Source organism: Hemicordylus capensis, chromosome 1 (genome assembly GCF_027244095.1).
Source record: "Hemicordylus capensis ecotype Gifberg chromosome 1, rHemCap1.1.pri, whole genome shotgun sequence".
NCBI classification, from domain to species: Eukaryota; Metazoa; Chordata; class Lepidosauria; order Squamata; family Cordylidae; genus Hemicordylus; species Hemicordylus capensis.
This window is the reverse complement of record NC_069657.1, coordinates 160,264,932-160,277,463: the sequence shown is the minus strand read 5'-3', so window position 1 is coordinate 160,277,463 and position 12,532 is coordinate 160,264,932. Positions and strand designations below refer to the sequence as shown.

The window sequence follows — 12,532 nt, the reverse complement described above, 5'->3', positions numbered from 1 at the left end:
TCAGGGACACAGCATGTTGGCACCATATAGCTGGCTGCACACATTAGGAATATATTAGGGCTTTTTGCATGGGTTTTTGTTTTTCCTTCCAAGTCAACGGATAGGAGGCCTGTGCTAGAGGCAAGAATTCAATGAAGAGCAGCCAACCAACTCTCTTTTTCAGGGCTGGCAAGTTCTGCATTGCACTTTTGTCATGCATGGGTGGGGGCTGGAGATCAGGGCAGGAACAGGAACAATTATCAATTTTGTTTGCTGTGGGCAAACTAACACACTGCTATTGTGACATTCCAATGTACAAGTGCCATTCTGATTGATTGTCTGTCAGAAAATTAGAAGTTTACTTAGTAACCTCTTAATTTTCTGACACACACACACACACAATTTACTTGTCAAGTGACAGAAGCAAGTCTAATTCCACCCAGATAAGTTAGAGAGAAGTATTCATGAAAGCATTCATGTTCAACAACCTTCTGACTTATTCATGTTAAGCTCTTTAAAGAATCAATTAAGAGAGAGTTTTAAAAGCTTTTCCCCCCACCACGAAGGGAAAAAAGCTCCACTTTAACAGCTAGCATTATTAAACAGTTTGCAGTACTCTTTGCATTTAAATTATACTGTACCTCGAAATTTCTAAATGTGCTGTCATGTAGCTTTTCCACGCAGCACCCAGAACTTCAAGATTTGCTCATTTCTTACCAACACCTTCAATGAGAACTCAGAGATATAAATCTATTGTGCAAAGTGTAGCTATGCATACAGAGATCTCTAAGGAGCAGGAAGCGAAGGTGGGGGCCCGAAATTTTTCACTAGAACCACTTATGATTTTAATGCCATCCAATCAGATGTCCTATAAACAACTGTAAACTACATTTTTCCAAGAATGAAAGCTGAGTTTTATTATTTATTTACTGAAGGGGGAAAATCAGTCTAATATGGATATTAGTGCACTGCAAACATTAAAAATGGAAAGGATTGGGGCATTTTCTTAACTGGTGGGCAATATTATTATAATATTTAGTATATTTATTATATTTAATAATAATAATAATAATTCAATTTCTAGACCACCCTTCCAAAAACGGCTCAGGGCGGTTTACACAGAGAAATAATAAAGAAATAAGATGGATCCCTGTCCCCAAAAGGCTCACAATCTAAAAGAAACATAAGATAGACACCAGCAACAGTCACTGGAGGTACTGTGCTGGGGTGGATAGGGCCAGTTACTCTCCCTCTGCTAAATAAAGAGAATCACAATACAAATTTGCTCACTGATATCACAATAGGCATTTTAGAGTAAAGAGAGAGCAAAAGGGAAATTCATAAAATTGCAGCGGAAATGCAACACACACAAAAAAAATCTTCCTGTTTGAGAACAGAGGTAGCGAGAAGATAAGAAAAACAGAGGAAGTGAAAAGCTGCTAGAAGAGCACTGGATTGCTAACAAGGTCAGAGGAATCCAAGCACCCATGTGAACCTCAAGTATCAACTCTCCATTCTTTCCCTCACTTCATCTCTCAAGGAGAAATATGTCTACACTGCCTTACAGCATACACTCTCTAGTCACCTCTCCCCAAAAGTCTAAAGAAGTTCTCTTTTTCATCAAAATCAAGTCTTGTATTCCTTTTCATGCCTACAAGGAAATAAACCTTGCTCAACTCAGTAAAACTTACTTAGGGTGAACATGTAGGTTTTAACTACCCTTGCAATATTACAGCACAGCTTGCATCCAGCACAATGCTTTCACTTCATTCCTATGACATTCTATCTTTAATTTTAAAAAGAGAGAGAGAGAGAAAGGGGGGAGGGCATTTGCACTATGCACAAAATTTTGTCTAGAGCTTACAGTTTGGACGGCCATAATCTTTTTTTAACCATGTTTCTGTCACTCGTTCTCTTTTTCCCCACACAGCAAAGGATGCTGTAAGTGCTCAAGAGGTGTAAACCTATTGAACTACCACAAGGAAAGAATTTAACAGTGCCACTCTAGAGGATATATTGTATAACCCTCCCAGAAGAACCAGCGTAGCATACAGCGGATCGGTAGCAATTCGTTCCAGAGCGAGAAGAGCCGTGCGTTAACGGAGCACAGAGGTGTATCTAGCAAGCTGCAACTCGCCCTGGAGCAGCAAGGCTCCCTCCAACTCGCCAAACAACCGGGCAACGGGTGCTTGCAAGTCGAGCAGGCTCCAAGGCAGCAGCGCCAGCCTTTGCAAGCAGCAGTTCCTCCAGGGTGATAGCCTCTCGCTCGGTCGCGTCTCCTTCAGGAGGCCAAAGAAGTTTTTAACTTCTGCTAGCGCCAGGGCTTCCTCGGCAACTTGTTCCTGCGGCTTCTCTTTGACAGCCAAGCTGGGGGCACACACCCAGGCTCCCCTCAGAGCCAGCCCGCCACCAGTGCCAAGCCAAATATGCCCCAGGACAACTCGCCCCCTCCCCTTGCTTCAGGAAACGCCCACCGAAAGAGACCCCTTCCCCGAGTCAGCACTTACCAAGAGGGCAAACAGCAGCATTCTCCCTGCCAAGCACTTAGTCCTCTCCTCCCAAAAAGCTGTGCCCAGCCGCGGCTATCAGCTAACCAGCTCCGGCTCCCGCTCGTGCTGAAAGAACAAGCCGCCGCTACTGCTGCTGCTTCTGCCACGTCTGGCTAGGCATGCGCAATCCATGGGGAAAATCCTGCTATACTCGAGCTCAGTAGTGAGAGGCGAGATGCATTCTGGGGGTTGTAGTCTCCCCCGGCGTGGGCTACCCGTAGGTGTAGGGCGAAGAAACAGGTGGCAACAGAATTAGAACGCCTGTACACTCTCTGTACATTCGTCACCCGTTTGCATGCGTGGGGAGAAAATAGGCACTCCGTAGAAATGTGGTGGCTAAGAGCGTGAGGAATTCGCTGGGAAATGGATGATTCAAATCTCACTTCAGCCGCTTGTCATTAATATCCGATGTCATCGAGGACGGAAGATTTAGGTGTTCCCCCATGTTCTGTTAATAAACAACCATGCGCACTGTCTGTTGTCTCATCTATGGACATATCCCTTTAAAAATTATGAAGAAATATAAAATATCCCCAAAGCAGTTTGCTGGTAGGTAATTTATTTTCACCATGTTAGAAGTTATGCGAGAAAAGCCCATCTGGATCAGGCCGAAGGTCTATCTAGTCCCCCATTCTGTTTCACACATGGCCCACCAGATGCTTCTGGGGAGCCCACAGGCAAGAGGTGAGGGCATGCTGTTGCTCCCCAGCTGCAACTGGTATAGGCATCAGGCCTCTGAGGCTGGAGGTGGCCCATAACCACCAGACTACAAGCCAGATAGACCTGCCCTTTATGAATTTGTCTAAGCCCCTTTTAAAGCCATCCAAGCTAGTGGCCATCACCACATTCCATTTATTAAATTACCTGAACTGTCTTATGTAAACCTTGCAATTTGGCATGTCTACACTGTAGGCACGACTTCATAAACTGGAACCCTTACAGATTTGTTTGCAAAAACACCTTTATCAAACCAAAAATAGCATGCCTCTCACACATTCATGAGGCAGTTTAACAATCATATAGTCACACAGAACGATTATATAGCCTCTCACTGAACCTTAGGAAAGAGGTACCCCACAGCTCTATTACATTCAAACAAAGCCGAACAGATACCAAAGTGCCATAAAACAGACACTGTCACACACCACAAAATCTCATAGGACAGGCATCCCATCATTCAATAAAATACCATAGATCTATAAAACCTCACTATTCCATATATCCCATTGAACAGATTCCCCTAAAAACTTCAACATGATTTAAGGAGCTGCCTTACACTTTGCCAGACCAACTGTTCATTAAGCTGAATACTGTCTTCTCTGAATGGCAGCAGCTCTCTGAGGTCTCAAGTAGAGGTCTTTCCCAGCTGAAATCCTTTCGCGGGTAATGTTCACTCTTCACCATGAGCACCACCAGAAGAGGTTCATCTGTGGTTGCCAACAACTCATTTGGCAGCTACTCGGGGATGGGCCTACTCTTTTGCTGTCCCTGGACTTTGGAATGTGCTGTGCTCCCTGCTGAAATAAGTCTCCCCATCTCTGGCAATTTTGTGAAACGCACTGAAGACAAATTTATTCACCCAGGCTTTTAATTAGATTCATGGTTTTAAATGTTTAATGTTGGTTTTAAATGGTTTTAATGTTAATGATTTTAATGTTTAAGTGATTTTAATTGTTTAATTTAGTTTTGATTTTGTTAATTGATTTTAATTGTTTTTGTTTTGATGTAAACTGCTCTGAGCCATTTTTGGAAGGATGGTATATAAATCAAATCAAATCAAATCAAATCAATAAATAAAATAACAATTAAGCCAGAAAATGTATATGTATAAAGCATACACTGTGCCACAGAGCTATGCCCCCTTCCTGAATCACAAAACAGCCATTTCGTTTTCCACAAAACATCGTGTATCCCAGGTCCATAGTCAGCCCACTCCCTTTAAACTTCATGCAAAGCTTTCAGGCCTGAAGGTGCTTAAGAAAAGGCTGAACAAGCAGAAATTGGGATGCTTTAGGAATGCCTTGTCCAAAGGAAGTGGATTGAATGGGATTATACATTTGGTCTGTTCCAACCCTACCCATGCAATTACCCAGTCACTATAGCCCTATTCAGACATTATGCTATATGTCCATATAGGCATTTGTACACATGTGCATGTTTTTGTGTGAATCGTGTACATGAATTCACTGCAGTGAGGCTGCAATCTTAAGCATACTTATTTAGAAATATAGCGAACTTATATCCACTGGACTTACTTCCAAATAAACATCAGGCTGCGTTATGCCTAGGATTGCTTTGATACACAGGCCTAAGCGTGTTAATTCAGAAATAAGCCCTAAATAAGATTTAGTTCCCAAATCAATGTACTTAGGATTGTAGTGTTGGATACAATTATGTTGCACAGAGAGAAAGACATTGTCTTAGACATGTTGGTCTGAGGCCATTAAGAGATGTATACTACCAAGAGAAACATGGTACAGGTACAATGTGGGTACAAGTTAATTATGTATTGAATGCTAAACATGGCTCACATGTATAGTATATGTATTCCCAGTAGCTTCCAGACAGGGGTGTAGTTATAACTGAACAAGGCGGGGGGACAAATGTCTGGGTCCGTAAAGGAGGAAAGAGTACCTGCCTGCTTGCATGCAGAAGATTCCAGGTTCCTTCCCTAGCATCTCCAAGGTAGGGCTGAGAGAGACTCCTGCCTGCAATTTTGGAGAAGCCGCTGCTAGTCTGGGTAGACAATACTGAGCTACATGGACCAATGGTCTGACTCAGTATAAGGCAGCTTTCTACATTCCTATGAAAGAAAGGGGATGCCAATAATGTTTTTTTCCTACCATGTTCATATGATTATTCTGCAGCAAAAACTTCTACTCCCAAAGCCCACTTCAGCCTTGCTAAGCCATTGTTCAATATCAATATAGTTGTCGCTCTCTGCCGCTTTTTCTAGCAGCTTTGAAAAGGAAGCTGAACCCACACACATTCAGAACTGATAAAAGTTCTACTGAGAAAAGACTTCACGCCAGCTTTGATTGTGTATTGGGAACCGCTCAAAACCTCAAGTAAACAAATGAAGCGCAATCAGTCCTGAATCAATTTGTGTAACCTTCATTTTGATCATTATATTTGAGTGATTATCACATCCCAGATAACTAATTGTTACATTTCCCAAATCATCTGCATGCAGAAAGCAAGTTTTCTGTCTAGCTTGGCCAGTAGACCTTGGTAGGAATGCTAATGCCCAGGGAAGTAATTGAGTTTATAATGTACCCTAATTGGCCACTGCAGAATCAGATAATAAGCAAGTTCTTAACCTGCACCCAAATAGTCTTCAGGAAGTCAAAAAGGTGACTGAAAAATCTGCTATGCTTTGCGTGACATCACAAAAGCTGGTTCTAATTTTACTTTAGACTGTTTTGTTTTTTTTAACATATGCGAGAGTCCCCCTGCTATCTCTGTTTGCATGAGGATCATAACATTTGAGCCATGATAGCTCACAAATCTTAGCACTTTGGAAACTTGGAGATGGTGGAGTGTCCAGGGAGGCCAGCTGTCCTTACCTCCGAGGAAGGAGTAGTGAGAGGGCCCAAGGCGACAGGGACTGGTGGCAGCCGGGGAGGGACAAAGGAAAGACTGCCAACAGACAAGGACTCAGCTCCAGTGGAGGAAGAGCAAAGCCCTGATAAGACCCAAGGGGAGGCATGTGCGGATAACATCTGCAGCATGCCTCCCGAAGGGTGGGGGTCTGAGCAGGAGGAAGGAGAATGGGGAGAAGCTTTGGCAACAGCTGTAAGCGATAATCAGTTACAGGTAATAAAGAGGGGCATTGGCCCCATAATTGGGGGTGGGCAATGCATAGCCTGTGAGGAGGCATATAAGGAGCCGGCCAGGAATGAGAAGGAGGCTGGTGGAGAGCGTGGGCGGGGGGGCAGCGGAGAGGGGCAGACACAAGGAACAAGCAGCCTGGGACAGAGGAGGCACAGGGTGGCGCTCAACCCCCTCCCTGTCCATGCTCTGAGGCTGGTCCCAATAAGCCTAGCCAGACTGGGAAGAAGAAACAGGGATGTGTAGCCGGACATGGAGGTTGCTAGAACGAAAGTCCACGTGCTTCCATCTGACATATTATCCCCATCACACAAATTGAAATAGAGATGCTGGCTGGACCACAGCAAGTTTAAAAAAAAACAGCCCCAGGTAGCACCTGAACCATCCCAAAGAAAACTGGCATCATCCACAACATAATCCTTAAAAACATAAGCTGTTTGAGCATAAAATACCACATGCAACCTCATCTGTGCGTATAGCAAATTCTCCTTCATAATCCTTGTTTGGATAGTAGAGCCAGTTAGCAGATTACAGCAACTGGTGCTCATTAAAACACACACAGAGCGACACAGAGACACAAAGGACACAAACACACATGGATGCACACACAGGAAAATTAAAATAATACACACTTCCACTAACCACGGCCCAAGATATAATACTGGAAACACAAGCAGAGAAATTCCCCACCATCCTCCCAAACACATCATTTTTCACAAACCAGCAAAGGAATCACCTGGTAACTCCCTGCCACTCTTAAATGGGTTTCCACTTAGATTACATAGACACAATTATCCTAGTCTATGTGCAACTCTTCCCATTTAACTTGGATTTCTGAGCCTTCAATTATTATCAGAACTCTTATTTGATTCCTTTGTGTCAAAAACCGCTTACATCTTCAGATGCTCTATAGCACAGTCACTGCTCTTAAAGAATGCAAAAGCAACCTCAGTATGAAAATTTTGCCAAGCTAGGTCAGCAGGATGGCTTTTATCTGAGCGGAGAGAAGAAAGGCTCCCTGAAATAGTGAAAGGACACAAAGAGAGAGAGAGCACCTTTCAACACAAAAGTGGTTTACTTTACACTGAAATTTAGGAAAGCTGTATCTGTAATGGGGAACAAAATCACATCATGTTATGACAGTTTCCTAGTGTATAAGTACCTACTCTCAAACAGTAATTCTCATCCAGATATTTCAAAAATGATTCAGATAGGATATAATTGTTATTATAATCCTTTTGCGGGTTGGAAAGTGGAGAGACGACAACAACTTGCCAAAGCTATTCAGCAAATCAATGCAAAAGGCAGCTTTGTTGAATCACAGCCCAGGATCAATCCAAGCGGACACATTGCTTTTCTTTTTGATAGCTTCTCTTGGTAGCTGCTTCTCAAAATGGATGCACACTCTCTCTCTTTACGTTTGTTCTCATATCAAGCATGAGAAGTCTATTACAAGTGAAGTTCTGCTTTTTGTTTTGGAGTCGAACTTTGATGGAAGGCATGTTTGCTATGGTCTCAGGGACGTAACTATAATAGGGCAAGGGGAGACAGTTGTCTGGGGGCCCACTGCCTTGGAAGGACTCCCCCAGCCACGCACCCGCCCAGGCTTCCTTCAGTGGTATTCATCCTCCAAAACTGATGTGAATGTTAAGACCTGGAGCTACCAGAACAGCATGTCTTTCTCTAGTACCATTAAATGACTTGCATCGTCCACAATTTGCAAAACCTTTTAAAAAAAATTTAGGATGATGTTCTATTGTGGCAAATAGGAGATAGATAGATAGATAGATAGATAGATAGATAGATAGATAGATAGATAGATAGATAGATAGATAATTTTACTATGCTTTTTGTTACCACTATTCAGCCTCTTTTAAGATTTCTTTACTTCATGAGCTGAGCTTCAGTGGGGGGGGGGCATTTTAAAATCTTGTCTCTGGGCCCACTACAACCTTGCTACACCCCTGCATGGTCTTTTAGTGATAGACTGGCAAAATGCCCCCTCTTGTGACATGGAGGGGGCATAAGACTGACTATGGCTGAGTGGGGGCCTTTCAGCTGACTTTGTCCACGCCCCCTCTCCACCGTGGACCCTTCTCTCTCTCCCCATCACCTGCAATTCTAAACACACTTCCTAGGGAGTAAGCACCACTGAACACAGAGGGACTATCTTTTGAGTAAACATGCAACAAATTACACTGTCAGTCACTTAAGACACATGCCTTTGTCTCCACCCTCATTTGCATCTTTATTATTTATTTTTTTGTTTGTTTAATTATTTATCTATCAAATTTGTACACCGCCCCAAACATTCATCTCTGGGAGGTTAACAATAGCATAAAACAAGTTTTTAAAAATACAAAAAAACTTAAAACAATTTAACAATTTAAAAATAAACCAGAGATTAAAACCTAAAAAATGTAGGAAGCTGAGAAAGCTTGGGCAAAAAGATGGATTTTCAGGCGTTGTTTTTTTTAATTGCAAGAGATGGGGAACATAAGAACATAAGAACAGCCCTGCTGGATCAGGCCAAAGGCCCATCTAGTCCAACATCCTGTTTCATACAGTGGCCCACCAGATGCCTCTGGAAGCCTACAGGCAGGGGTTGAGGGCATCCCCTCTCTCCTGCTGTTACTCTCCTGCAACTGGTACTCAGAGGCATCCTGCCTTTGAGGCTGGAGGTGGCCTATAGCCCTCTGACTAGTAGCTGTTAATAGAACTCTCCTCCATAAAGTTATCTAAACCCCTCTTAAAGTCATCCAGGTTGTTGGCTGTCACCACATCTTGTGGCAGAAAATTCCACAAGCTGATTATGCAATGTGTGAAAAAATACTTCCGTTTGCTGGTCCTAATTTCCTGGCAATCAATTTCATAGGATAACCCCTGGTTCTAGTGTTATGTGAGAGGGAGAAGAATTTTTCTCTGTCTACTTTCTCCACACCATGCATGATTTTAGAGACCTCTATCATGTCTCCCCACAGTCATCTTTTTTCTAAACTAAATAGTCCGAGGTGTTGTAGCCTTGCCTCATAAGAAAGATGTCCTAGGCCCCTAATCGTCTTAGTTGCCCTCTTCTGCACTTTTTCCAGTTCTACAATGTCCCTGGTCACTACAACAATGTAGTGACCAGAACTGTATGCAGTACTTCAGGTATGGCCACACCATAGTTTTGTATAAGGGCATGATAATATTAGCAGTTTGATTTTCAATCCCCTTCCTAATGATTCCTAGCACGGAACTGGCCTTTTTCACAGCTGCCACACATTGAGTGGACACTTTCAACGAGCTGTCCACCACGACCCCAAGATCCCTCTCCTGTTCAGTCACCGACAGCTCAGATCCCACCAACATATACTTGAAGTTGGGGTTTTTGTCCCAATGTGTACATTCGGCAACATTGAACCACATTTGCCATTTTGTCACCCACTCCCCCAGTTTGGAGAGATCCTTCTGGAGCTCCTCACAATCCGTTTTGGAATTCACTACCTGAAAGAGTTTGGTATCATCTGCAAATCTGGCCACCTTGCTGCTTACCCCTACTTCTAAATCATTTATTAATAAATTAAAAAGCACCGGTCCCAGTGCAGATCCCTGGGGGACATCTTACTTCCCTCCATTGTGAAAACTCTCCATTTATCTCTACCTGGTTTCCTGGTTTCTAGTCCTTCAACCAGTTAGCAATCCACACATGTACTTGTCCTCTTATCCCATGACTGCTAAGTTTTCTCAGGAGTCTTTGATGAGGAACTTTGTCGAAAGCTTTTTGGAAGTCCAGGTAGACTATGTCAACTGGATCACCTTCATCCACACACTTGTTGTCCTTACCTCAGCTGTCTCCTTCCCTCAAGCTAATTGAAGCTGTAGTCCATCTTTATGGCCATGATGTCAAGAAGCTCACCAAAGGCTGTGATCCTGTACACACTCACCTGGAAATAACCATATTGAAGCTTTTGGCACAATTCACTAATCAGGGCCAGCCCCAGAGTTTTTGGTGCCCTAGGCAACGTTTAACTTTGCCTCCCACTCATTCTCCCAGCCAAGAAATGTGGAGCCCCAGCATTGTTCCCTGTGACAGGGAACATTTGGATTCCTAGATGCTGTTGACTACAACTCCCAGCATTCCCAGCTGCAATGGCATTTGGCTGAGGATTATGGGAACTGTAGTCAACAACATCTGGCAATTCCTGTTAGAAGGAACACTGAGCCTCAGCTTGAACTTGAGCAGCATAGCCTGCTAATTTGCCAGGTCGAATGACCAGCCCTCACAGATGATTAGTGAATTACTAGCCTGCACTGGTTTGAGGATACAGTGGAAGAGAGTTCCCCAACTCTAACACTTCAGAGCCGAAAAGGTGCTGCTGTTAGTTTGGAAACAAGAATAGACTATTATAATAATACACTTTATTTGTTTGCCACCCCATAACAAAGTGTTCTCCCGGTGGCTTACAACGCAACATTAAAACATGAGATAAACACATATAGCGCATCAAATCATAACAGACCAAAAAAGGGGAGAAGGAAGAAAATACAATACAAAACAATTTAAAACACATCTTTTTAAAAAAATCAGTTAAAATCAGATCAAATTTTCAAATTTAAAAGGCCTGAGTTAACAAAAATGTCTTTACCTGGCTTCTGAAAGAACAAAGTGATGAAGCCAGGTGAACTTCATTGGGGAGGCTATTCCATAAACAGGGTGAAACCACCAAAAAGGCCCTCTCCTTAGTAGCCACTTGCCTCACCTCGTCTGGCAGGGGCACCCAGTAGAAGCCTCTCAAGAAGATCTTAAGGTCCGGGTTGGGACATATGGGGCAAGGTAACCTGGTCCCAAGCCATTTAGGGCTCTAAAGGTTTAAACCAGCAACCAAATCCAGTTTGAGACACTTTATGAATGAATGCTGAGGCAGGCAATTCATATTCCAGTGAGGGAGCACAGCTTATGAGACTAGCTGTTTATTGGGGGCTGAGGTGCAATGAGCAGCTCCTTTGGGGAGCAGAGTGCAGTATTACTCTTACCCCACAGAGAAGTACTTAACACAGCAAGAGGAGAGAAATAATAATTGGCAGTGCTATATTCTGGCACTGTTTATGTGCCCCATGAATTGATGCCCTAGGCAACAATTCATCATATCCTCAGTAAAACAAAGCTTAAGCATGTGTAACTGAAATAAGAAAATATTCTTCCCCCCCCCTTACCCGTGCCTCTATTTTCCTCCCCTTCCTCTGTTCTTCCCCTTGTGTTAATATCTGAATTATAAGCTCTTCAGGGCAGGGACCAGTTATTTCATTCTCTGAGAAGCACCATGGGAGTGGATGTTGCTATATACATCGCAATAACAGCAACCCAGTGGAGCTTGTCTCCAAAAGTAATAGATACTTCCTTCTGCAATAAACATGTTTGCCTGATGGGAATTGTGTTCCTTACCCCCCAGGTCCTGCACTATTATTCTGTTGTGTTCCAAACACTGCATTCATTCGCATATAATGAATGACCCAATGGACCCATGGTCTTCCCCCTCCCAGCGTGGTTACCTGTTCCCATTTGGACATGACTGGTGGGACTCCTACTGTAGTCAAGGAAACTTCAGAGAAGAGGGGGCTTCCTTCTGGGATGGACAGCCCACACAGCCAATCACAGCTGGAGCAAGGAAGGAGCTTCCTCCCTCAACTCTGGTTAGAGCTCAGTGTACTGTTCAGACGTAATGCTGCCAGATTACAACCTCATGTAGGAGCAACAAAACCCACTACTAACTGAAGGTTAAAATTGGAGTTTTGGGAGGGAAACCTCGGGTCGCTTTTGGGTCTTGATGGATAGCCCACACAGCCAATCACAGCTGGAGCGAGGAAGGAACTTCCTCCCTCAACTCTGGTTAGAGCTCAGTGTACTGTTTGGACATAACGCTGCCAGATTACAACCTCAGGTAGGAGCGGCGAAACCCACTACAAACTGAAGATTCAAACTGGAGTTTTGGGAGGGAAATCTCAGGTCGCTTTTGGGTCTGAAACACAGTTCCATGCATTTGGACATTAAGCAATTAAAACAGAGGCCCCTTCAACTCCAGTTTCCCATTATGTGTGAACTGGGCCATTAGTTTTGCTGAGGGTTTTCTCTATATCTGCATCCTGAGTCTTTATTTACAAGCTTGATAAACACAGCAGACATTGCCTCTTTT

At 43.4% G+C, this 12,532-nt stretch overlaps 1 protein-coding gene across 4 annotated transcripts in view; it reads right to left on the bottom strand.

Annotated features, from left to right (window-relative positions):
- PDIA5 (protein disulfide isomerase family A member 5) overlaps positions 1-11,909 on the bottom strand; it is a 249,934-nt gene extending 238,025 nt beyond the window's left edge. For 2 of the 4 annotated variants that reach the window (XR_008313477.1, XM_053284906.1), the window contains exon 1: positions 2,487-2,659. Coding sequence is in view for 2 of the 4 variants with exons in the window: in XM_053284906.1 (XP_053140881.1) it covers positions 2,487-2,507 (21 nt within the window). In the remaining 2 variants the exon portion in view is untranslated. Of the gene's footprint in view, positions 1-2,486; positions 2,660-10,184; positions 10,286-11,891 lie in introns of those variants that run through there. The other 2 variants (XM_053284904.1, XM_053284903.1) reach the window with 2 other exon arrangements.
- Positions 11,910-12,532: the final 623 nt, after the last annotated feature.